We start from the raw sequence: 26,778 nt of genomic DNA on the forward strand, positions 1-26,778 counted from the left end.
GAATGGGGCTATTGGGTTAGGCCCTATGTAATTTCAGTAAGTTTCACAAGCCTTAAGAGTCATCCACAAGAAAATAAAATTTGCATTCCATTTTCTTAGGGCTTATTATTTTTTTAAAATTGGATTTTTCCCAGAAGAGCAAGAAGCTTGGGAGCTTGGGACAGAAGGGCTTGTCCTGGTTCATGGCCTGTGTCTCCAGCTGAGATGAAGCATGGGACAGCACAGCTCTTATGGAAAAGGACATCTGGTTAGTTCTGGAAGGCCGGAGAAAGGCACTAGGCTCCCAAAAGTAGAGAGGCATTTGTGGGAGATGCTGTGGTAGTAACTAGGAATGACAATTCCAAGTGTGGTTAGAACATTCCACTGAACTTGTGGTATAGACAGGAAGAAAAGTGACAGATTTACAAGCTGCCTTAGAAATCCCGTGGGGACTTATGAATTGTCTTCTCCATAGAAGGATATTTCCCTATGCAGGGAGGATCTTTAGGAAAAGACAGAAGACAGTGTTCACTAAATGGGTTCCTTAATAAGCATTACAGTGTAAATTTTCTCTATACTTATGTAGCATTTAAGAGCTAAACTGTGGTGTCTTTTCTTAGCGAGGCCATTAATGGATTGGCTCTGAGCGAGAAGACAGTGTACAGGGGATTCTAACTACACTTGGATTTCCAAATCATGGTAGAATAATGGACCCTCAAAGATGGTCCATGTCTTAATCCATGGAACCTGTGGTTATGTTACATTACATGAAAAAGGGGAATTAAGGTAACAGATAGAATGAAGGCTGCTAATCAGTTGACCTTAAAATTGTGAGATTATTCTGGATTATCTGGATGGGCAAAATGCAACCATAAGTTTCCTTAAACGAGAAAGAAGGCACGGATGCCAGCAAAACACTAGGATATATGACTTAACAACTATCCATGGTCAGAAATACCTCTATGAGATCTTCAGAGTTCAGGTGGGGGCTCCAACACTTTGATGGACCAAAAATCCTAGGTCAGCCACGGGGAAAGGGTAAGAACAGTTTCTCTTTACCTCATCACCTTGATCCCAGGCCAGCATGACTCAGTGCTGAGAGAGATACCTCTAGACTGTGACTTTTCCCACAGGAGAAAGAGGGAATGAAGTGATAGTCTAGCTTCCCCATAATTTGTGAGGCATTGCCTGGGAAGCTGGCTTCTGTCTGACGGTACCCAGAACAGTGAGGACATTATCTGAGGTTTCATGCACACGTGCTAAGTCACTTCAGTTGTGTCCAACTCTTTGCAAACCTATGGACTGTAGCCCACTAGGCTGCTCTGTCCATGGGATTCTCCAGGCAAGAATACTGGAATGGATTGCCATGCCCTTCTCGAGGGGATCTTCTCAACCCAGGGATTGAACCCACATCTTTTATGTCTCCTGCATTGGCAGGTGGGTTCTTTACCAAACAAATGTAAGTGAAAGGGCATCTCAGCAACTGGGACACATGGCCCGGAAAACCATTTCTCACATATACCTACAGATGGTGGTCAATGCAACCCTATACCCAGAACCTCACATACTCCTGCAGCCAGCATCCCACATGCCTCTACAGCTGAAGCCTCACATTTGTTGAACTTTACAGTAAATGTCTTTTTGTTTTTCCTTAAAGCCAGCCCTAAAATACTAGAAGAAGAGACTGCTTACTCAAATACACAGACACCAATGCAAGGCTACAAAATGGAGAATAAGGGAAACATGACAATACCAAAGGAACAAAACTAACTCCAATAACCAACCTCAGAGAAATAGAGATCTATAAAATGCCTAACAAATAATTCAATATAGTAATGTTAAATAAGCTCAGCAAGATACCAAAGAACACAGACAGACCATTAAGAAAAATTTGGAAAACAATTTGTGACCAAAATGAGAAGAACCATTCAGAAGAACCAAACAGAAATTCTGGAACTAAAAATATGACTGCATTAAAAATTCAATAAAGGGTCTCATCAGCAGACTTGATCAAGCAGAAGAAACAACCAGCAAAATCAAAGACAGAGCATTTGAAATTATACAGTCAGAGTAGGAAAAGAAAAAAGAGTGAAAAAAAGCTATGGGATACCACAGGAAAATCAATACACACATTATGGGAGTTCCAAAGAGAAGACAAAGAAAAAAAAGTAGAAAGCTTATTTAAAGAAATTATGGCTGAAAAATTCCTAAGTCTGGGCAAGTAAATGTACATTCAGATCCACAAAGCCCAAAGGTTCCACGATGGTATAATCAAAGAAGTATAAATCAAGACCTGTAATAACTGAATATTCAAAAGTCAAAGAGAAAGACAGACTTTTGAAAATAGTAAGAGAAGGGCATCATATATGAGGGAATCTCTTCAAGAATATCATCAAAGGGAGAGGAGGAAAGGAAGGAGGAGGGGAGACAGGAGGAGGAGGGAGAAGGGCGAAGAGAAGAAACAGCAGCACCAGCTAACATCCATGGGCATCAATCCTCCAGGGTTGCTTTAAGTGCTTTACATTAGCTTATTACAAAACCTCTAGAGAAAGATACTGTTTTTATTTACATAATACAAGAGGACACTTAGGCACACCAAAATTGAGTTAACAGAGATCCCATGGCCAATACCAATAAGACACTGTTCATGTCCTTCGATGATTTGTTAATGTCTCTTGGTACTATTATTGAGTTCTCGAGCATGGTCACCTCCAGAAGTGGTGCCTTACTCAACACAATGCAATGGCTATAACCATTAAGGCTGAAGTGGAGAGATGCAGAAGGACCTTCATTCAGAACGGGCAAAGAAAGTGAGACCACCATAAAAATTTGTTGACAACAGCTTTAAGCAACATGACATGGCTTGGAGAATTTGGTAATTAGCATTGACAAAAGTATCCCTTTATTATGAGAGATACTTTTGACTGAGTAAGGGATGTGGTCAGTGTTCTTTTCTACACTCATAGTTATAGCCGCCAACCACCAGAAGTCTTTGCAGGTGACAAAAAAGCATGGGGAAGATGTCATTTGTTCAGCCTCTCTATATACTTGACTGACAGCTTCAACATCAGAACTTTTGTAGCTATAGTGCAAGCTCTTGGAAGGGCGGGGCCATTTAATCTTCGCCTGCACAGTGTCTAGAACTCAGCAGTCAAAATTTAGATATATGACCTAATATTCATTTAGGAAGAATGATTATTAAAAGCCCATAAACCACAATGGATACAAGAAATAACATAAACCTCTGGCCTTTAGGCTTTGGGAAAGCTTGTGCTGTGGGTCCAGGCTCTGCCACCTCCTGGCTGGGTGATTAAAGAAATCACTTAAGCATTCTAAACCTCAATTTCCTTACTTATAGAAAGAGAGAATTACAACATATATTTCTTGGAGATATTTTGAAGATGCGATTATGAGGTAAGAATTGAGAGTATGAACTGTGGAACAGACTTGCAAGGATTTTGAACTTTTGCCCTGTTTCTTAATTAAATACATGATCCTGTAGAAATTGTCTAAACTCAGTGCATCTCAGTTTTCTCATCTGAAAAATGTGATAATAATAGTACTTATCTCATGGGGTTTTTGTGAGGACTAAGTTAATACGTATAAAGTGCTGAGAACAATGTCTGGCACACAGGAAGTTCTGTTTAAATGTTCAGTCATAGAATGCGTTTAAAGTTCATGGCACACTGAAAATGCTCAATTAATGGTTGCTATAGTGTATTTGGAGAAGGCAATGGCACCCCACTCCAGTACTCTTGCCTGGAAAACCCCATGGATGGAGGAGCCTGGTAGGCTGCAGTCCATGGGATCGCTGAGGGTGGGAAACGACTGAGCGACTTCACTTTCACTTTTCACTTTCATGCATTGGAGAAGGAAATGGCAACCCACTCCAGTGTTCTTGCCTGGAGAATCCCAGGGACAGGGGAGCCTGGTGGGCTGCCATCTGTGGGGTCGCACAGAGTCGGACGTGACTGAAGTGACTTAGCAGCAGCAGTATAGTGTATTTTACTGGTAATAGTCAACATAAGCTGAAAGGAGGGGGCATCTACTGTGAAATGTGAATGAATTGCAAATTGCTACAAGTTATGATTTTAATTTAGTGCTATTGTCTGTTTCCTGTTAATGACACTCTAAACTTCGCACATCAAAAAAAAAAAAAAAAAAAAAAGAATATCATCAAATTTCTCAGCAAAAACCTTATAGACCAAGAGAGAATGGAATGATGTATTCTAAAGTACTGAAAAAACCCCACTGGTAACCAAAATTTTTATACCTGGTAAGAATGTCTTTTAAAAAAGGAGAAGAGATAAAGACTCTCCAAGACAAGCAAAAATTGAGAGAGTTTTTCATCATTAAACCTGCCTTATAAGATATGCCAAAGGGAGCTCTTAATGTTGAAATTAAAAAATGCTAAAAATATACAAAATCATATGAAAGTATAAGTCTCATTGACAATATAGATAAATATAATATGCAATGTTGCAATAATATGTAATTGTGGTGCATAAGTCACTTTTTAACTTTGATATAACAGTTAAAGACAAAAGTATTCAGAATAACTATAATAGAAACATATATTAATGAGTACAAAATATAAAAAAATTTAAATTATGACATAATAACATAAAATATGTTTGTGTGGGTAAAAGTAAAAGTGCAGAGTTTTTATATGTGATTGAAATTAAATTAGTTGTTCAAAATAGGGTGTTATAAATATGTTTTATCTAAGCTTCACGGTAACCACAAAAAAGTATACCTATAAAAGATACATGCAAGAAAAAGAAAGAAATCAAAACATATTAATATAGAAAAACCATCAAATTGCAAGGGAAGACAGTAAGGGAGAAAGAATGGAACAAAAGAACTACAAAACAGATTAAACAAAATGACAATTACAAATAAAAAAATGGGGCCTAATTAAACTTAAAAGCTTTTGCACAGCAAAGGAAACCATAAACAAGATGAAAAAAGGCCTCAGAATGGGAGAAAATATTTGCAAATGAAGCAATAAAAGACTAATCTTCAAAATATACAAGCAGCGCATGCAGCTGAAAAAAAAATCAGTCAAAAAATGACAGAACCTAAATAGATATTTCTCCAAAGAAAACATACACATGACCAACAAACACATGAAAAGATGCTGAACATTGCTCATTACTAGAGAAATACAAATCAAAACTATAATGAGGTATCACCTCACACAGGTCAGAAGGGCCATCACCAAAAATTCTACAGAAAATAAATTCTGGAGAGGGTGTGGAGAACTTGCACAGTTGGTGGGAATGTAAATTGACACAACTACTATGGAGAACAGTATGGGGATTCCCTAAAAACTAAAAATATAACTATCATATGACCCAGCAATTCCACTACTGGGCATACACCTGAGAAAACCATAATTCAAAAAGACACAAGTCTTTTAGATGTGGCTTTCTTCACTTGTAAAAATACATTTATGAAAAAATATATTTATGATTCATCCACCTGTTGCATGCATCAAGTAGGTTACTTTTATTGCCAACTAGAATTCCATTGTATAGATATAACATAGCTTTAAAAATTTTTGTTTGTTTTTGACAGTTGTCTTTTACATCTTGGTTGTTGCTAGTTTGGAGTGATTATGAATAAAGCTACCCTAAACATTAAAAAATAATTAAACTTTAAAAAAAGACACATGTACCCCAATGTTCATAGTAGCACTATTTCCAATAGCCAGGGCATGGAAGAAATCTAGCTGTCCATCAACAGATGAATGGATAAAGAAGTTGTGGTACATATATACAATAGAATACTACTCAGCCATAAAAGGAAATGAACCTAAGTTAGTTATAGTGAGGTGGATGAACCTAGAGCCTGTTATACAAAGTGAAGTAAGCCAGAAAGAGAAAAAGAAATATTATATAGTAACACACATATATGGAATCTAGAAGTATGGTACTGATGAATTTATTTGCAGGGTGGGGATAGAGATAAAGAATGTAAGGAATAAACTTATAGACACAGTTGGGGAAGAAGAGGGTGGGATGAATTGAGAGAGTAGCATTGATATACATACCCTGCAATGTGTAAAATAGATAGGTAGTGAGAAGCAGCTGTAGAACACAGGGAACTCAGCTGTAGGTCAGTGATGACCTACTGCACTGGGATAGGGGGTGGGGTGGGAGGGAGGATCAAGATGGAGGGGATATATGTATACGTATAGCTGATTCATATTTTTTATGGCACATACCAACACAACATTGTAAAGCAATTATACTCCAGTAAAAAAATATCCCCCAAAACAAAAAATGAAATTGTAAATTCTTATACTTAAAATATAGATTAAGCTCCCCAATAAAAGACATAGAGTGACTGAATGAATAAAACAAAACTTAACTTTATATATATATGATATACAATATCAATATATGATATCTACAAGAGACTCATTTTAGTTTTAAGGGCACACATAGGCTAAATGTGAGGGATGGGAAAAGATATTCCATGCAAATGGGAACCAAAAGAGAGTATGGGTGGCTACACTGATGGCAAACAAAATAGACATTAAATCAAAAGCTGTCATGAAGACGAAGGAAGTCCTTACATAATGATAGAGGGTCAATTCAATAGGAAGATATAACAATGATAAATATTTATGCATCCAACATCAGAACACCTATAATATATAGAGCATACAGTGACATAAGAAATAGATAGCAATAGAATGATTGTGGACTTGAATACCCTGCTTTCAAGAATGGGTAGAAAATTTAGACAGGAAGTCAAGAAGGAAACAGCAGACTTGAATGATACTATAGACCAAATGGAGCTAACAAACATATACTGTATGTATGTATGTATTTTGTATGAAAGTCACTCAGTTGCATCTGATGCTTTGCAACCCCATGGACTATACATTCCATGGAATTTTCCAGGCCAGAATTCTGAAGTGGGTAGCCTTTCCCTTCTCCATGGGATCTTCCCAACCCAGGGACTGAACCCAGGTGTCCCCCATTGCAGGGAGGTTCTTTACCAGCTGAGTCACAAGGGAAGCCCAAGAATACTGGAGTGGGTAGTCTATCCCTTCTCCAGGGGATCTTCCTGACTCAGGAATCAAACTGGGGTTTCCTGCACTGCAGGCAATTTTTTAAAATTTAATTATTATTATTATATTTTATACTTTACAATATTATATTGGCTTTGCCATACATAAACATGCATCCATCACAGATGTACACGTATTCCCATCCTGAACCCCCCTCCCACCTCCCTCCCCATACCATCCCTCTGGGTCATTCCAGTGCACAAGCCCCAAGCTTCCTATATCTGCAGGCAATACTTTACCAACTATAACGAACCAAATGGATGTACCAAACAGAATATTACACCCAAAGCAGTAGAATTCATATTCTTCTCAAGTGCATACAGTACATTCTCCAGGATACATCATATGTTAGGCCATGAAACAATACTTAAAATTTAAGAAATTATATCAAATATCTTTTCCATCACAATGGAATGAAATTAGGAAACAATAAATGAAGAAAAATAGGAAAATTTACAAACACATGGAAATTACTAGCACATTTTTGAATAACCATTGAGTCAAAGAAGAAATCTTAAGGGAAATAAGAAAATATCTTGAGTAAAAGAAAAGGAAAAAAATACCCAACCCAGGGATTGAACTCAGGTCTCCCACATTGCAGGCGGATTCTTTACCATCCAAGCCACAAGGGAAGCCCATAAAACCTACAGAAGGAAGCACAAGCAGTACTAACCAACAAACACATGAAAAGACGTTCAGCATTGCTCATTATTAGAGAAATGCAAATCAAAACTACAATGAGGTATCACCTCACACAGGTCAGAATCAGCTCAGTTCAGTTCAATCTCTCAGTCATGTCCAACTCTTTGCAACCCCATGGACTGCAGCATGCCAGTTCTTCCCGTTCCTCATCTTTTCCCAAAGTGTGCCTAAATTCAAGTCTATTGTGTCAGTGATTCCATCCAGTCTTCTCATCCTCTGATGCCCTCTTCTCCTTCTGCCCTCAATCTTTCCCAGGATCAGGGACTTTTCCAATTAGTTGGCTGTTCACATCAGATGACCAAAATACTGGAGCTTCAGCTTCAGCATCAGTCATTCCAATGAGTATTCAGGGTTGATATCCTCTAGGATGGACTGGTTTGATCTCTTTGCTGTCCAAGCGACTTTCAGGAGTCTTCTTCAGCACCACTTATTTTGCATTCTGCATCAATTATTTTGCGTTCTGCTTTCTTTACTGTCCAGCTTTCACAACCATACGTGACCACTGGGAAGACCATAGCCTTTACTATATGGACCTTTGTCGGCAAAGTAATGTCTCTGCTTTTCAACACACTCCAGGTTTGTCATAACTTTCCTGCCAAGAAGCACTTGTCTTCTGATTTCACGGCTGCAATAACTATCCACAGTGATTTTAGAGCCCAGGAAGAGGAAATCTACCACTACTTCCACATTTTCCCTTTCTATTTGTCATGAAGTAATGGGGCCAGATGCCATTATCTTAACTTTTTTAATGTTTAGTTTAAAGTCGGCTCTTTCACTCTCCTCCTTCACCCTCATCAAGAGGCTCTTTAGTTCCTCTTCACTTTCTAGAGTGGTATCATCCACATAACTGAGGTTGTTGATATTTCTCTAACCTATTTTGATTCCAGTTGTATCTCATCCAGCCTAGCATTTCTCATGATGTGCTCAGTGTATAGGTTAAACAAACAGGGTGACAGCAGGCAGCCTTGTCATACTCCTTTCACAAAAGCTACCATCAGTTCAGTTCAGTTCAGTTCAGTTTAGTTGCTGAGTAGTGTCTGACTCTTTGTGACCCCATGAATCGCAGCATGGAGCTACTATATGACCCAGCAATTCCACTACTGGGCATATACTCAGAGAAAAAAATAGTTCAAAAAGACATATGCCCCAGTGTGCACTACAGCACAATTTACAATAGCCAGGACATGGAAGCAATCTAGATGTCTATAAGCAGATAAAATTGTTACCTATACAATGGAATATTACTCAGCCATGAAAAGGAACTAATTTAAGTCAGTTGTAGTGAAGTGGATGAACCTAGAATCTGTTATGCAGAGTGAAGTAAGTCATAAGGAGAAAAACAAATATCACGTATTAGCACATATATATGGAATCTAGAAAAATGGCACTGATGAACCTAATTTCAGGGCAGGATAGAGATTTGGAAGTACAGAACAAACTTGTGGACACAGTCAGGAAAGAGGAGGGTGGGATGAATTAAGAGAGTAACTTTGCAATATATGCATTATTATGTGTGAAATAGATAGCTAGTGGGAAGTTAACACAGCCAGCTCAGCCCAGTATTCTGTGATGACCTAGAGGGGTGGGCTAGCTGGAGTGGGAGGGAGGATTAAGAAGGAGGGAACATATTTTTACTTATGGCTGATTCATGTTGTTGTAAGGTAGAAACCAACACAATATTGTAAAGCAATTATCCTCCAATTAAAAAATAAATTAAAAAAGCAGTATTAAGAAAGAATTTTATAGTGATAAACATATTAAAGAATAAAGTTCTCAAACTACTTAAGTTTACATCTCAAGGAACTAAAACAAAGAAAAACCTAAGCCAGAAGTTGGCAGAAGTAAGGAAGTCATAAGCATTACAGCAGAAATGAATGAAATAGATACTAGAAAGACAATAAAAAACTCAGTGAACCTAAGAGTGTGTTGGAAAGATAAGCAAAATTGACTTAGCAAGACAAGAAAAAAAACAAGGAAGAATCAATTAATATCAGAAAATGAGATTACTGGTGCACAGAAATAAAGAGATCTTAAGAAACCATTATGAACAATTATATACCATCAAACTACAAAATCCTGAAAAAACAAAAAGGATAAATTCTTGGAAACATACAGCCTATATAGTTTGAATCAATAGAAAATACACAACTAGAACAGATCAATAATAATAAATAAGGAGTTTTAATTAGCAACAAAAAACTTCCCAACAAAGAAAATTTCATGACTGAATGGAGTCACAGGTGAATTTTATAAAATCACATACCAAAGAATTAATCTAATCCCTCTTAAACACTTCCAAAAAAAGTAGTAGTATAGGGAACAAACACATTTAAAGATGTTGGCATATCCTAAGCCAAACTAACACACCACACAAAAAATTATAGGCCAATGACCCTGATGAACATAAATGCAAAATCTCCACCAAAGTACTAGTAAATGGAATTCAACAAAATATTAAAAGGATCAAACACCATGACCAACTGGGATTTAATCTAAAGATGCAACGATGTTTCAGAATATGAAAATCAAAGGATGGGGAACACGTGTACATTCGTGGCAGATGCATGTTGATGTATGGCAAAACCAATACAATACTGTAAAGTTAAAAAAATAATAAAAAAGAAAAAAAATAATGTGATATACCACATTAAAACAATGAAGGATAAAAATCACACAATAATTCAATAGATGTGGAAAAAGCATATGACAAAAAACAATATTCTTTCATGATTTAAAACTCTCAAATTAAGAACAGAAGGAAGCTATTTTAACACAATAAAGGCCATATATGAAAGCCTACAACTAACATCAAACTCAATGGTGAATGATTTAAAGCTTTCCTCTAACGTTAGGAACAAGGCAAGTGTGTCTGTTTGCTGTTTCTATTCAATTTAGGACTGGAAGTTCTAGCAACAGCAAGCAGGCAAGCAAAAGAAATAAAAGGCACCCAAATTGGAAAGGAAGAAGTAAAATTACACGATCTTGTATGTAGAGAAATCTAAAGATTCCACAGAAAAATTATTTTAGAACTAGTGATTTCAACAAAATTGCAGGACACAAAATCAATATATGAAAATCTTTTGCACATCTATACACTAACAATGAACTATCTGAAAATGAAATCAAGGAAACAATCCCACTTACATTACAATCAAAATGAATAAAATATTTAGGAATAATCTTAACTAAGGATTGAAAGATCTGTGTACCAAAAACTATAAATATTGATGATATATACACACAAATATATAGAAAGACATTACACGTTCATGAATTTGAGGAATTAATATTGTTGAAATGTTCACAGTATCAAAGCAATCTATAGATTCTGTCCAAACTGTTTAAATATAATTAGGGAGTTTTTACAAAAAGAGAAAAAAATCTTGAAATTCATCAGTTCAGTTCAGTTCAGTCACTCAGTTGTGTTTGATTCTTTGTGACCCCATGAACCGCAGCAAGCCAGGCCTCCCTGTCCATCACCAACTCCTGGAGTCCACCCAAACTCATGTCCATCGAGTCGGTGATGCCATCCAGTCATCTCATCCTCTGTCATCCTTTTCTCCTCCTGGCCCCAATCCCTCCCAGCATCAGAGTCTTTTCCAATGAGTCAACTCTTTGCATGAGGTGGCCAAAGTACTGGAGTTTCAGCTTTAGCATCAGTCATTCCAAAGAACACCCAGGACTGATCGCCTTTAGAATGGACTGGTTGTATGGAACCACAAAAGATCCCAAATAGTAGAAGCAGCTTAGAGCAAGGAGTAGTAAACTGGAGGCATCACATTTCCTTATTTCAAAGTATACAGTGCTACTTAAAACAGACATAAAAACAGACATATAAACTAATGGAACAGAATAAAAATCCCAGAAATAAGCCCATGCATATATGATCAACTGATCTTTGACAAGGAAACCAGGAATACACAATGGGGAAAGGGAAGTCTTCTCAAAAAATGGTGCTTTGGCAAAGACAGAAATATAGATCAATGGAACAAAATAGAAAGCCCAGAGATAAATCCACTCACCTATGGACACCTTATCTTTGACAAAGGAGGCAAGAATATACAATGGATTAAAGACAATCTCTTTAACCAGTGGTGCTGGGAAATCTGGTCAACCACTTGTAAAAGAATGAAACTAGAACACTTTCTAACACCATACACAAAAATAAACTCAAAATGGATTAAAGATCTAAACATAAGACCAGAAACTATAAAACTCCTAGAGGAGAACATAGGCAAAACGCTCTCTGACATACATCACAGCAGGATCCACTATGACCCACCTCCCAGAATATTGGAAATAAAAGCAAAAATAAACAAATGGGACCTAATTAACCTTAAAAGCTTCTGCACATCCAAGGAAACTATCAGCAAGGTGAAAAGACAGCCTTCAGAATGGGAGAAAATAATAGCGAATGAAGCAACTGACAAACAACTAATCTCAAAAATATACAAGCAACTCCTACAGCTCAACTCCAGAAAATAAATGACCCAATCAAAAAATGGGCCAAAGACCTAAATAGACATTTCTCCAAAGAAGACAAACAGATGGCTAACAAACACATGAAAAGATGCTCAACGTCACTCATTATCAGAGAAATGCAAATCAAGACCACTATGAGGTACCATTTCATGCCAGTCAGAATGGCTGCAATCCAAAAGTCTACAAATAATAAATGTTGGAGAGGGTGTGGAGGAAAGGGAACCCTCTTACACTGTTGGTGGGAATGCAAACTAGTTACAGCCACTATACAGAACAGTGTGGAGATTCCTTAAAAAACTGGAAATAGAACGGCCTTATGATCCAGCAATCCCACTGCTGGGCATACACACTGAGGAAACCAGAAGGGAAAGAGACACGTGTACCCCAATGTTCACCGCAGCACTGTTTATAATAGCCAGGACATGGAAGCAACCTAGATGTCTATCAGCAGATGAATGGATAAGAAAGCAGTGGTACATATACACAATGGAGTATTACTCAGCCATTAAAAAGAATACATTTGAATCAGTTCTAATGAGGTGGATGAAACTGGAGCCTATTATACAGAGTGAAGTAAGCCAGAAGGAAAAACACCAATACAGTATACTAATGCATATATATGGAATTTAGAAAGATAACAATAACCCTGTGTACGAGACAGCAAAAGAGACACTGATGTATGGAACAGTCTTTTGGACTCTGTGGGAGAGGGAGAGGGTGGGAAGATTTGGGAGAATGGCATTGAAACATGTAAAATATCATGTGTGAAACGAGATGCCAGTCCAGGTTCGATACACGATACTGGATGCTTGGGGCTAGTGCACTGGGACGACCCAGAGGGATGGTATGGGGAGGGAGGAGGGAGGAGGGTTCAGGATGGGGAGCACATGTATACCTGTGGTGGATTCATTTTGATATTTGGCAAAACTAATGCAATTATGTAAAGTTTAAAAATAAAATAAAATTAAAAAAAAAACACAAAAAAACCTTAAAATGGATTAACAACTTAAAAGTAATACCAGAGATTGTAAAACTCTAAGAAGAAAGCAAAGGGAAAAATCTTCCTGACACTGGCCTCAACAACAATTATTTGAATATGACAACAAAAGCATAGACAATAAAGCAAAAATAGACAAATGGGATTATGGTAAACTGAAAAGTTTTTCCACAGCACAGGAAACATTCAACAGAGTGAAAAGGAAACCTACAGAAATGGGAGAAAATAGCTGCAAACTATATATCTGATAAATGGTTAGTATTCAAATTTTATAAGGGACGCATACAACTCAATAGGAAAAAACCTAAATAATGCAGTTAAAAATGGGGAAATGAACTGAATAGACATTTGTCAATGGAAGATATAAAAATGGCCAACAGGTATATGAAAAATCACTCAACATTATTAATCACCAGGAAAGTGAAAATCAAAACCACAGTGTGTGCAAGAATACTGGAGCAGGGTGTTATTTCCTCCTCCAGGGGATATTCCTGACCCAGGGATCAAATCTGCATCTCCTGTGTTTCCTGCACTGCAGGCAGATTATTTACTGCTGAGCCACACGGGAAGTCCAAAACCACAATGAGTATACTCTTATGCCAGTTGTAATGGCTACTACCAAAAAGAAAAAAAAAGATATGTTGCTGATGGGCTGGAGAAAAAGAGATATTCATACACTGTTGGTGGGATTGTAAACTGGTGCAGCCATTCTGGAAAATAGTATAGAGTTTCTCAAAAATTAAAAATATAACTACTCGCTGTTGTTTTGTTGCTCAGTTGTGTGTCCAGCTCTTTGCAACCCCATGGACTGCAGCATGCCAGGCTTCCCTGTCTTTCACCAACTCCCAGACCTTGCTCAAACTCATGCCCATTGAGTTGGTGATGCCATCCAACCATCTCATCCTCAGTTCAGTTCAGTCACTCTGAACTGTCATGTTCAGAGTGTCCAACTGTTTGCGATCCCATGGATCAAAGAATGCCAGACTTCCCTGTCCATCAACTCCCAGAGCTTGCTCAAACTCACGTCCATCGAGTCGTTGATGCCATCCAACCGTCTCATCCTCTGTTGTCCCCTTCTCCTCCCTCCTTCAATCTTTCCCAGCATCAGGGTCTTTTCCATTGAGCCAGTTCTTCTCATCAGGTGGCCAGAGTATTGGAGTTTTAGCTTCAGCATCAGTCCTTCCAATGAATATTTAGGACTGATTTCCTTTAGGATTGACTGTTGGATCTCTTTACAGTCCAAGGGACTCTGAAGAGTCTTCTCCAACCCCACAGTTCAAAAGCATCAATTCTTCGATGCTCAGCCTTCTTTAGGGTCCTACTCTCACATCCATACCTGGAAAAACCATAACTTTGTCTATGACTTACAACTACTCTACGATTCAGCAATTATGCTTTGGGTATATATCTAAAGGGACAGAAATCAGGATTTCAAAAATATATCTGCACTTCCATGTTCACTGCAAATTTTTTACAATATACAAGACATGGAAGCAACCTAAATGTCCATTACCAGATGAGTTGATAAACATGTGGTATATACATACAAAGGAATATTGTTGTTGGTCAATCACTAAGTCATGTCCAACTCTTTGCAACCCCCTGGATTGCAGCATGCCAGAATTTCCTGTCCTTCACTGTCTTCTGGAGTTTGCTCAAACTCATGTCCATTGACTTGGTGATGCCATCCAACAATCTCATCCTCTGTCTCTCCCCTCTCCTCTTGCCCTCAATCTTTCCCAGCATCAGGATCATTTCCAAAGAGCTGGCTCTTTGTATCAGGTGGCCAAAGTATTGGAGCTTCAGCTTCAGCATCGGTCCTTCCAATGACTATTCAGGATTGATTTCCTTTAGGATTGACTGGTTTGATCTCCTCGCTGTCCAAGAGACTTTCAAGACTTTTCTCTACCACTATTTGAAAGCATCAATTCTTCGATGTTCAGCGTTCTTTATGTTCCAACTGTTCTCACATCTGTACATGACTACTATAAAAACCATAGCTTTGACTAGATGGACGTTTGTTGGCAAAGTGATGTCTCTGCTTTTTAATACGCTGTCTAGGTTTGTCATAGCTTCTCTTCCAAGGAGCAAGTGTCTTTTAATTTCATGGCTGCAGTCACTGTGTGCGGTGATTTTGGAAACCAAACAAATAAAGCCTGTCACTGTTTCTACTTTTTCCCTGTCCATTTGCAATGAAGTGATGGAACCAGATGCCATGATCTTAGTTTTTAGAATATTGAGTTTTAAGCCAGCTTTTCCACTCTCCTTTCACTTCACTTTCATCTAGAGGAATATTATTCAAACTTAAAGAAGAAGGAAATTTGGTCTTTTGTGACAAACATAGATGAAACAGTAGGACATTACACTAAGTAAAGTAAGCCAGAGAGAGAAGAACAAATAAATACTACATGAAACCACTTATATGATGAGTCTTATATTTTAAATCTTATAGAAGCAGAGAGTGGAAGGGTTCTTGCACAGATCTGGGATGAGGGTGAAATGAGTAGGTATTAGTCAAAAGGTACAAAGGTTCAATTATAAAAGATGAATAAATCTAGAGATCTACTGTATGGCATAGTGCCTAAAGTTAGCAATACTAAAAAATAATTATAATGGCTATAATTAATAACACTGTAGACTACACTTAAATTTTGTACTGTTGCATAAGCAACAACAACAATCAAATGAAGAAGGCAGAAGGAAACTTTTGGAGGGGATGAATCTGATTTTTTGGCAAAAGTTATGGTGACAGTTTCACTAGTGTATGTGCTTGCTCAGTCACTTCAGTCATGTCTGACTCTTCATAACCCTACGGACCATAGTCTGCCAGGCTCCTCTGTCCATGGGATTCTCCAGGTAAGAATATTGAAGTGGAGAATATCCCACGCCCTTCTCCAGGGGATCTTCCCAACCCAGGGATTGAAACTATGTCTTCTGCGGCTCCTGCATTGCAGGCGTATTTTTTTTTACTGCTGAGCCTCTGGGGAAGTCCATACACACACACACACACACATATGAAAATTACCTATGGACTTTATTTTTTTGGGCTCCAAAATCACTGCAGATGGTGACTGCAGCCATGAAATTAAAAGACGCTTACTCCTAGGAAGGAAAGTTATGACCAACTGTATAGCAATATTCAAAAGCAGAGATATTGCTTTGCCAACAAAGGTCCGTCCAGTTGAGGCTATGGTTTTTCCAGTGGTCATGTATGGATGTGAGAGTTGGACTGTAAAGAAAGCTGAGTGCTGAAGAATTGATGGTTTTGAACTGTGGTGCTGGAGAAGACTCTTGAGAGTCCCTTGGACTGCAAGGAGATCCAACCAGTCCATACTAAAGGAGATCAGTCCTGGGTGTTCATTGGAGGGACTGATGTTGAAGCTGAAACTCCAATACTTTGGCCACCTGATGGGAAGAGTTGACTCATTAGAAAAGACCCTGATGCTGGGAGGGATTGGGGGCAGGAGGAGAAGGTGATGACAGAGGATGAGATGGCTGGATGGCATCACTGACTCAATGGACGTGAGTTTGAGTGAACTCCGGGAGTTGGTGATGGACAGGGAGGCCTGGCGTGCTGTGATTCATGGGTTCGCAGAGTCGGATGTGACTGAGCGACTAAACTGAACTGAAGTGAACTGAATATAAACTTTATTATAATTTATGAGCCCATCTGGTATATCTGATAATGGCTTAAAATTTTTGAGGGAATATCTTCTTGGGACATTCCCCTAAAATAATTAACAGATTCAATCTCTCTTAGAACTGGAAGGAATTTTAAGCAATCGCCTGGTTCATTGACTGCCTTAATAAAGAATTACTGTCATGTTTTCTTTTATTTTTTTGAAAAGCAGTATTTTCTTTTTTTCTTTTTTTTTAAATATAAATTTATTTATTTTAATTGGAGGCTAATTACTTTACAATATTGTATTGGTTTTGCCATACATCAACATGAATCCACCACGGGTGTACACGTGTTCCCCATCCTGAACCCCCCTCCCACCTCCCTCCCCGTACCATCCCTCTGGGTCATCCCAGTGCACCAGCCCCAAGCATCCTGTATCATGCATCGAACCTAGTACTATCACTTTTTAGATCAAGTTACATAATGTTAAATGACTCACCCAAGGCTACCTAACTATTATTTCTTTTCTCAACTATTTCTTTTTTCTAGCCAAACAGATCTCAATACCTATTTCATCTGCAACTATAAAATATTCAAGTGCAAAATAATTCACTGAGAAATCCTATTACAAAGTTGGATACATTAAATATGCACAGCTCTTTGTATGTCAATCAAACCTCAATAAAGTGCTTTCTTAAAAAAAAAATTAACTTCATACCTAGTTTGAATTGTTGACCATGTTACCATTGTTTATTGGCCTAAACATTTGGTATCTTAATTTTCCTTTCTCAAGTGGCCTCTTGCTTAGTATCTGTGTATTTTGGCAACTGCAAATATTCAAGGACTTCTTAATTTTTTTAATAAAAAATTTGCTTGTTGCTATCAAGCTGTTGTTACTGTTATTGTTAACTACAATACTGAATCTAATTGATTTGTCACAGATCACAGTAAAAGGCATACTGTAAAAAAATTAGATACTTCTCATCAAAAATGAAGTGAAAAAGACAGGCAGAAGAACAGATCAGATGGAGGCAATGTGAGATGAATTTGATGATTTGAAAATGAATGAAGGGGGGACACCAGCCAAGGAAATCAGGTATCCACTTGAAGGTGAGAAAGGCAAGAAATGGATTCTCCCCTGAGTCACCAGGTAGGAATACAGGCCTGCCAACACCTTGATTTTGCCCCATGAGACCCAAGGCTGACTTATGACCTACAAAATGGCAAGATAATCAATTTGAGAGGTTTTAATGTCATAAGTTTTTTCTGGTAGTTTGTTACAGTAGTAATAGAAAACAAACAGAGAAATTAAGCAACTCAGTTTTGGAAAGAACAATTAATCTTACCGTATAAATTCCCATTTTCCTCCCTCAAAATACTGAAGGGATCTTCTCCCTTTGGTGAATCTCAAGTCTGCTCTCCTTTTGTGGCTATCATGCGCACCTTATTGTTGGGTGAGAAGACAGAGTCTGAAGGTTGGGGTCTAAATAAAATCTTACAAAATGGGGTCTATGTGACCCTCCTAGGACAAAAGCAGGAGGGAAGCCATGGTGAGGAGGGGTCACTTACCATAGACAGTGAGGAGGAAAACCTGGGTAAGTTCGACTCCTCCAGGGAAGCTGACTCGAGCCCGGTACTGTCCACTGTCCTCACAGGTCAGATTCTCAATCTTCAGGGACAAGATGTTGGGCACATGGACCCTCTGCTGGTACTTGTCCTGGAGGCTGACCCAGGTTGGAGTGTCTGCCCCATGATGGACTCGCAGCAGGACACTGTAGTTTGAGTCAGGGCCAAAGGCCCATGAGACCTCCTCTGGTTCAGCTTCTTGCTTCTTGATCACGTGAAACAACACAGAACCTCCTCGGATCCCCTGCCGGGGAACACGGGCTGCAGGATCCTGAACTCCAGAACCATGTGCACCAGGACTCTTGGCCCCAGTGCTGCAGATGCCTAAAGGATTGGAAACTGGACATATGTTTTTTTCATCAATAATAAAGGAAAGAACCCACACAAACCTCTTTTTAAAGAAATCCACCCAGGATAATTCCTTGATTCTAGTAAGACAACCAAGTACAATTAATTGAAACAACTTTTGGAATCAAGTCCTCTTTCTAATGAAGTTTAACATTGAATAGGTTACATATATTTGCTAACCTGACATTTCCTTACCGACCTCATAAGGTCAGTATAAGTTAAGTGACATCACAAGTGAAAAGCACAAGCACATTTTCAGGCACAAATTAGGTGCAAAACTGTAGAAGGTGCTTCTAAACTGTCTCCTTACATCCCTGCCTCCTTATGTTCGCACATTTGTTTAACCCCTTTCCCTGCAGTGTGGACTGCACCTAGTGACTTGCTCTCAGGAATGGACCGCAGCAGACACGATGGATGCCACTCGGTGATTTCAGAGTACACAAGACTGCAACTTCCCTCTGGCTTACACTCACACACACTCTTTCTCTTTTACTCTCTCCCTTGCTTGCTCTGAGGAATCCAGCTGCCATGTTGTCAGGTGCCCTATTGGGGTGACCCATGTAACAAGGAACTGAGGGAGCCTCCAGTCGACATCCAGGGAGGAGCTGAGGCCCTCAGTCCACAGGAGCTGAGGCCCTCAGTCCTCAGGAGCTGCCTGCTAGCAGATCTTTCCCAGATGACCTGAGCTGATGTAACCTCAGTCAAGGCCTTGATTTCAGTCTGAGAGACCCTGAGCCAGAGGACCCAGCTGACCCACCCCTGGGTCCTGGCCTAGAGAAAATGTGACACTCTGCCTGACGGTGTTTAAGGTATTAAGTAAATACCTAATACAAATATGAATGCTGTTCTCCTTTTTGCTTCTAGGCAGTGTGGTAGTCAGGAGAGGCTAGGCTGCGCTGTGTAACAAGCAGTTAATACCTCAAGGTCTTAGAACAAGAGGAGTTTATGTCCCCCACCACAGGTCCCCACAAGAGAGCAAGGGAGGGCTCCCATCACACAGAGTGGAGGCTCCACCACCTCCATGGAGCCCACAGCGTCCTCACAGGGTCCCAGCCCCACAGCAGGGAGGGGAAACAGGAGAATCGCACTTCTATCCAGAAGTAGGATGCTGTCTGCTCTTGCTTTCTGGCCAGCATGGGTCACAAGGGTCTGGCTAACTGCCAGGTACTAAAATACGAGAGTGAGCAAGTGATCATTTAGTGAGCTCTGCTGGCCCTGCCACTGAGTCAGCTCTTCCCTAGCCAGTCCCCGAGAGGTTGCAGTGGGCCTTCCCGGATCACCTTCCTGCGGAGCTGAGACCAGAGGGCACATTCCCCTTAGGGTCACCCCATCCTGAGCCCACCTTCCTTCTTCAGATACAGGCCCCAGGGACCGGATACCCTCTGCCCTTTTTGGGGACAGGGTAGGACAGAACAGGACCAGAGAAAGTAATGCAGAACAGCCTTATCCTGAAGGGAACATTAATTTGCTTTTTCCAGGAGGTCAGGATCCGCCTGGGTTGGCCTCTGCCTGTCAGGAAAAAATGTTCTCTCTCCAAATGAGTAAGTTCTTCTCATATCAAGCCTGCCTCCTCTATTGTACTTATACCCATTCCTGGTTCTCATTAGAAGCAGAGAATGACTCAGGCCAGTATTCATATATATGTGTATTTCAGATATTTCTTTGTATTTATTTAATCACTTATTCACTGAATCTCCTTGGGGTCAGGCCTCCATCCCAGTCCCTTCAGCTTCCCTCACAGGCCTGGAGTCTTACATTAGGCTTAATACTGCTTTACTATACTTTCAGAGCATGGTGTGCAAACAAAGTTTCCATAGACTCTGAAGGGTGATGTCTTTCAGGAGGTCGTCTAAACACCCTTCTCAGGAGCAGAGGCAGAGAAAACAGAGGGCCAGACTGGATTCCAAAGGGGATGGTTGAAGAAGAGCATCCTTCATTCTACACAGGGCCTAGAAGTGACCACAGTAATGGTCCGGAGACTCCTGTTTGAAGGAACCCTAGACAGGTTCACTGCTGTCAGTCCCTGTCGTGACACAGGGCTAGGACAACATGGGATGAAGAGACAGAGCAGAGGCCTTGATGTACACACAGGAAAGTCCTCTCAGGGGACAGAAGCTGGGAAGGGCTTCGGGGGGAATCTGCCCAGGCCCCTTCTGTCACAGAGGAGGAGGCCCCCCAGCAGGTGAACCTATCCTGGGTCACACAGGGCAGAGCCACACCTGGCACCAGGGCTCCCCTCTCCAGCCCAGTGCTTCTCCCCTGCAGGAGCTCCCACCAGCCCCCCACCCTGTTTCTGACCTCCATAGGGGCTCCCCTCCCAGCACTGCTGTCTCATCACCAGGATCTGAGCAGCTCTTGCAGGCTAATCCTCCAACTTTCTCTCCTGGGAAAAGGGAAGCAAGTAATTACAGAGCTTTAGCAGAGCAGGGCCCACTCCAGTACTCTTGCCTGGAAACTCCCATAGACGGAGGAGTCTGGTAGGCTGCAGTCCATGGAGTTGCTAAGGGTCAGTCGTGTCTGAGCGACTTCACTTTCACTTTTCACTTTCATGCATTGGAGAAGCAAATGGCAATCCACTTCAGTGTTCTTGTCTAGAGAATATCATGGACAAGGGAGCCTGGCGGGCTACGGTCCATGGGGTTGCAGAGTCAGACATAGAGCAGAGCAGGGACTTCTGGCCAGCAGGGAGTTAAACAGCAGATCCACAGACCCTACACTTGCTGGAAATGAGAGAACCAGGGAGAGAGGAGGCTCATCTCTCAGGCTGCAGGGAGGATGGACTCAAGCTGGTGGTGAGCACCAGCTGTGAAGAAGATGAAAGAAGACATAGAAAAAGAAGGCAGACAGTAAGAGCATTGTGAACTACAAAAGGGCTAATCCTGAAGAAGAAAATTAAGCCAGAAAGGCTGTGGTCATAAAGAAGAGAGTAAAGTTTATTTAAATGATATAAAATTTAAAAATAAACATAAATTTTTGTTCCCGTTTCTGACCCTTCTTTCGTCATCACACCAGGAAATCAATCGCCATTTTCTCTCAACTCGTAATCAAACCCACCTGTGCCTTTGCACATCTCCTCCGTCTCCATGACTCTCTCTAGATGCCAGTGATGGTAGGGACCCTTTCTTCTTTGTGTTCTGCCAGTAGACACAGGGACACACTGAGGGCATGAAGGAGACTATTGCTATGGTGAGTGCATCTCCCCAACCTCTCCAGTAGCTTCTGTGTCTCTGGGAAATTACAGCGTGAACTGAACTCACCTTCAAGCTTCCTTTCCCACTACTTCCAAACTCATGTCCAGAAAAGGGTTAAAGATGTTAAGAATGATAAAGAAAAAGATACTTCACCCACAGCATCACCCCTCACCACCCACCCCTCCAAATGTATAGAGCAGTTTAACATTCCTTCCAATGATGCCTCTTCCAGTTCACCCAGGGTGCCCAACCTCCACTGGGAAGTGTCCATCTCACTCAGTACCATGGAGGTTGGGGCTAAGGGGGCAACAAGTTCCACTCCTTCCCAGATCCCGGGGGACCCTGAGGAAGTCATGTTCCTTCTCTGTGTGCAGATTGTCTCATCTCTAACATGAGAAATTCAAACCATTTCTCTCTCTTTTTTTCTCCCTTTATCTCACTTTGTGTCCATCTCTTTATTTTTTATTTGTGAATTTCTAGTCCCAGACTTTGGATAAAACTATAATTTTGAACATATTTTTGCAGTTAAATAACACTGGAAAAGCGAAGACAGTCTATATTTTACTGTAGACAGAAGCAATCTAGTTAAATGGGATATAGTCCTTATTTCAATGCCCTTCAGTAATATAAGTTGGCCCGGTTTTACAAATGCTCTCTAATTTGTTTAATTTTATCCAGAACTGAACTGAACTGATCCAGAAATCACAATCCACAATATTTTCTTCTTTTCTTCATTAGTTTGTATTTAATTTTTATATATACAATTGTCTAATCTTTCATAAATTTATAGATGTATCTACGTTATTCCTGTGAATTTTCTAAATTAATTTATTTTTAATTGAAGGATAATTGCTTGGTACACATCCTTCTTTAGGACATTCTCTTTTTCTTTCAGTTCCTCATTTTTGCTCAACTCCTTATTCTCTCCACTTTTTCTTCTCCCACCTCCAAACTTTTCCCCCATTTTAATCCCCTGTTAGTCATCTATTAAATTTTCTTCTGCATTTTCTCCTACTTTTATAAGTACGTGGGTGTATAGATGATTTTAAATATCGAAGATTACTGTTTCATTTACAAGTTTAAGATTTTATTATATACAGTTTTCTGCATCTTACTGATGGAAATCCATGCATCTGACACTATCAAAAATTAGAAATACCTCCCAGCCAATTGGTAGACTGTTTTTTTTTTTTTTAAGGCTTCATAATACTCTACTGTACAGAAACTTCCCATCTTGTTCAATCATTTCCAAATTGATGTAAAGATTCATTGTTTCTAGAATTTTGCCCTAAAACAGTGCTTTGCATTATAGAGGGCATCCTCCCAGAGAACTTGTTTTACTGGGAGGTAATTTTTCAACTTTTCAAAAGGAAAACTAACACTGAGGTGGAATGCAATATTTATAAATTCTTGTGAGATAAACTGGAGACTGCAAGGACCCTCTCCTTTGTGAAGATCTTCTAGGATCTGCACCCCAAACCCTGGTGGAGAGTGCGTGTTCACTATCCCTTTCTAGTAGAGAAGCCCAAGGAGTCTGACCATAGTTGTTTTCTCTGGCTCAGACCTGGGGCTCTAGTCGGCCTCTTCCTCCCTGATGTCTTGTATAAGCTTCCAGGGCCTCTCTGAGTCTAGACCAGGAGAACCTCAATCCCTTGCCCTCTGCCCCAAGGAGCCATGTTCTTTGATTCACTCCCTCTTCCCAGGACCCTGGGCAGGCTCTCTTGGCTTCCCTGTTACCGTAGCAGAAGCAACCTTACCTCCTTAGAAATGGTTCTCTTAATGCAGACAAGGCTGCCTGAGCTCAGGGGTCCCAGACTTGCAACAACCAAAAAGGCCATATTATTCTTTCCTTGCACTCTGAGGCTCTAAACCAAGTACACTGCATTTGAAAACTTATAACAGAGTTTTGTCCCTTTTTGTTCAACAGAGACGTCAAAACCTAAAGAGCACTCCAAGTGGTAGGGTCCTGCTTTGCTGGCTTTATCCGACATCCCTCCCTCCCCAGGAGCCCAGGCCACTCACTGAGAAGGAGACTGATGAATCCCAGGAGCCAGGAGGTCCAGCAGAGGTGGGCGTCTTCTGAGCAGGGCCTCATTGCAGGTTGCCTTCCAGCCCGTTCAGCTGCAGAGGAAATATTGATGAAAGTAGCTGCAAGAGAAGAGAAAAGCTTGGGCCCCAGCTTCCCACCCTCAGGGTGGAGCTAACAAATTTGTTTCTAGTGGACCCTGGCCAGCATGTTAGTTCTCTGTCAGTCTATGTCTCCTGCATTGGCAGGCGGGTTCTTTACCACTAGCGCCACCTGGGAAGCCCGAGCTCTGTCAGTCTAGAGAAAGCCCTTTTATCTTATCCCCAGCATATACACTACACACTCAATAAGTAATTCTAAAATGAAGGTATAAATAATCTCACTCTGTGATGTGCCTGGCATACTGTTGGACAGACCCCACACAGTGAAGCTAGCTTGGAGTTCTCACATACTCTTCCGTGATTCCCTGGGGTAGCAGCTCTGTCCCAGGCAGCCCAGCTCACCAGTGCCAGGCTGTGGTCAGGCACAGAAGTTATGCTCTGCAAAAAGCCTAGGCTAAGCCCCATCTTGGGCTTCCCAGGTGCTCAGGGGTAAAGAATCTGCTTACCAATGCAGAAGATGTAGGAGATATGGGTTCGATTCTCGGGTTGGGAAAATCCCCTGGAGAAGTAAATGGCAGGCCACTCCAGTATTCTTGCCTGGAAAATTCCATGGACAGAGGAGGCTGGCAGTTTACTGTCCATGGTGTTGCAAAAGAGTTAGACATGATTTAGAGACTAAACAACAACAAGGCCCCATCTGGGCTGGTGGCTGCTCTGTCTCTCTTCCATTTAATAAGTAAAATTTTCTTTGCAATTTTTCAGAAACTTCAACTCTCAGTTTCCTATGTAAGAAGCTGTGGGCAAGGAACAAAGTTCTTTGTGGAAGTGTCAACTTCCCACATCCCAACACAAATATTTGCATTCACCTGTTGCTTGCATCTGTAAGGCCTTCCCAGCTGTCACCAGGGCTCCCTGTATACACAGGCAAATCCAGACCCCCTATAGAAATTGTGCCACAACCAAGCGTTTCCCTTTAGTCTCTGCCAGCTCCATTCCTGCTCTCACAGAGGGGAAGAGATAGACATCTACACACTCCTCCTGGCCACAGCCTCAGCTATGTCAGCCTCCACACAACTGGCTGAGGGTCAGGCCCTGGCTTCTTCTCCCCATGCTGGATACCCCACATTATCTGAGACTTTCACCTCCCATGTTCTGGAGGAGCAGCACCATCCTCTTAACGTACCTCCTTCTCCTTCCCATTGCAGCTTCTCCCTCAGCTGCTCAGGCAGAAATCCCCTAAGCTGGGTCCACAGGACTGGCCCCATGACCATACACTTAAGGTAGTCAGGTACTGCATATTAAATCTTTTATGGATGTAAAACCCTCCTCCAAGAGGGATTTTATTACCTGTAAAAGGTCATAGAGCTAATCAAAGGGCAAGACCTGGACTCTTGACAGCAAGCTGAAGACACATCCCCCCAATCACAGCCCCTTTCCCATTCTAAGCAAGTCTTCTGAAGTCTAGTCTGTGCTCCTTCCAAAACTTGCTGTGCAGTATCCCAGACAAGAGAATATTCAAAATTAGTATTATTTTCCCCTACTCCACCTAATAGCACACAAATCAGCTTAAAATGTGGTTCATGCATCCTGTGGTCAAAAACTATTTATATTGATTGAAAATATGGGCTGCTCATTCACTGGTTGCCTTTAAGGCAATGGAGAGCAAGCCACAATCCCCTCCTCCACTGGTCCTCACAATTCTCATGAGAGAAATCCTAGTGTGGGAACATTTTAGTTATGAAAACTATGTGGGTCATGGGCTGTGGGAAGGAGGACCCTGGAGAGGGGAAACCAGCAATGTCACTGGAGACCAGGGACACTGGGAGGAGAGTCAGCCAACAGATAATCCATCTTGGTAAAACATCAGTGATTTTAAAAGTATCCAGAGGTCTGATCTCATTTTCAGCATCCCAGCCATCCTGTTCTAAGGCATAGCACATACACATGCACACATTCCCCGACAGAAACTTCGGTAAGAGTTTATTACATGAACCTACTTGGTACTGGTAATGTTTTGGGGAATTAAAGGAAGGCACACTTGGCTCTGCTGCAGCCAAGTATATACATGTGTATATACGGGGTACAGGATAATAAAGAAGTGTAGAGCTGAGTGAGATGGGGAGCCCTGGAAAACCAGTCAGAGAAGTGACCATGAGAGTGAAAATCCCTAGGAAATGCCAGAAATTATAGGAAGGCTCTGGACCTCTAGAAAACATCACAAGTGGTCATGTCTTTCTTCTTTGAATTGCACAGGACAGTACACCCGACCTAAGGACTGCATTACATGAAGAACTTGTTGTTGTTCAGTCGCTAAGTCATGTCCAACTCTTTGTGACTTTATGGACAGCAGCATGCGAGGCTTCCCTGACCTTCACTATCTCCCAGAGTTTGCTCAAGCTCTTATCCATTGAGTCTGTGATGCCATCCAACCATCTTGTCCTCTGTTGTCCCTTTCTCCTGCCCTCAGTTTTTCCCAGCATCAGGGTCTTTTCCAATGGGTCAGCTCTTCACACAGGTGACCAAAGTATTGATTCAATATCTACTCTTTACCAGAAGATTTGTACGTGTCATTTCGGCTAATCAAAATTATTTGCTGAATTAAATCCTCAAAACAACCCTA

At 40.7% G+C, this 26,778-nt stretch overlaps 1 protein-coding gene across 15 annotated transcripts in view; it reads right to left on the bottom strand.

Moving 5' to 3' along the window:
* The window catches only part of LOC147376724 (CD48 antigen-like), a 29,820-nt gene extending 5,518 nt beyond the window's left edge, over window positions 1–24,302 (bottom strand). The window contains exons 1-3 of one of the 15 annotated variants that reach the window (XM_086393457.1): window positions 24,054–24,271; window positions 21,895–21,974; window positions 18,436–18,831 (exon numbers count right to left, since the gene is read on the bottom strand). In XM_086393457.1, the coding sequence (XP_086249583.1) occupies window positions 18,436–18,831; window positions 21,895–21,925 (427 nt within the window). In that variant the 5' untranslated portion in view covers window positions 21,926–21,974; window positions 24,054–24,271. Of the gene's footprint in view, window positions 1–18,435; window positions 18,832–21,138; window positions 21,224–21,894; window positions 22,068–24,053 lie in introns of all 15 variants that reach the window. The other 14 variants (XM_086393452.1, XM_086393450.1, XM_086393455.1 and 11 more) reach the window with 14 other exon arrangements.
* Between the last annotated feature and the right edge of the window lie 2,476 nt (window positions 24,303–26,778).

The sequence above is a fragment of the Bos grunniens genome, chromosome 3 (assembly GCF_055505025.1).
Source record: "Bos grunniens cultivar Pamir isolate PY7600 chromosome 3, Bosgru_T2T1.0, whole genome shotgun sequence".
NCBI lineage: Eukaryota > Metazoa > Chordata > Mammalia > Artiodactyla > Bovidae > Bos > Bos grunniens.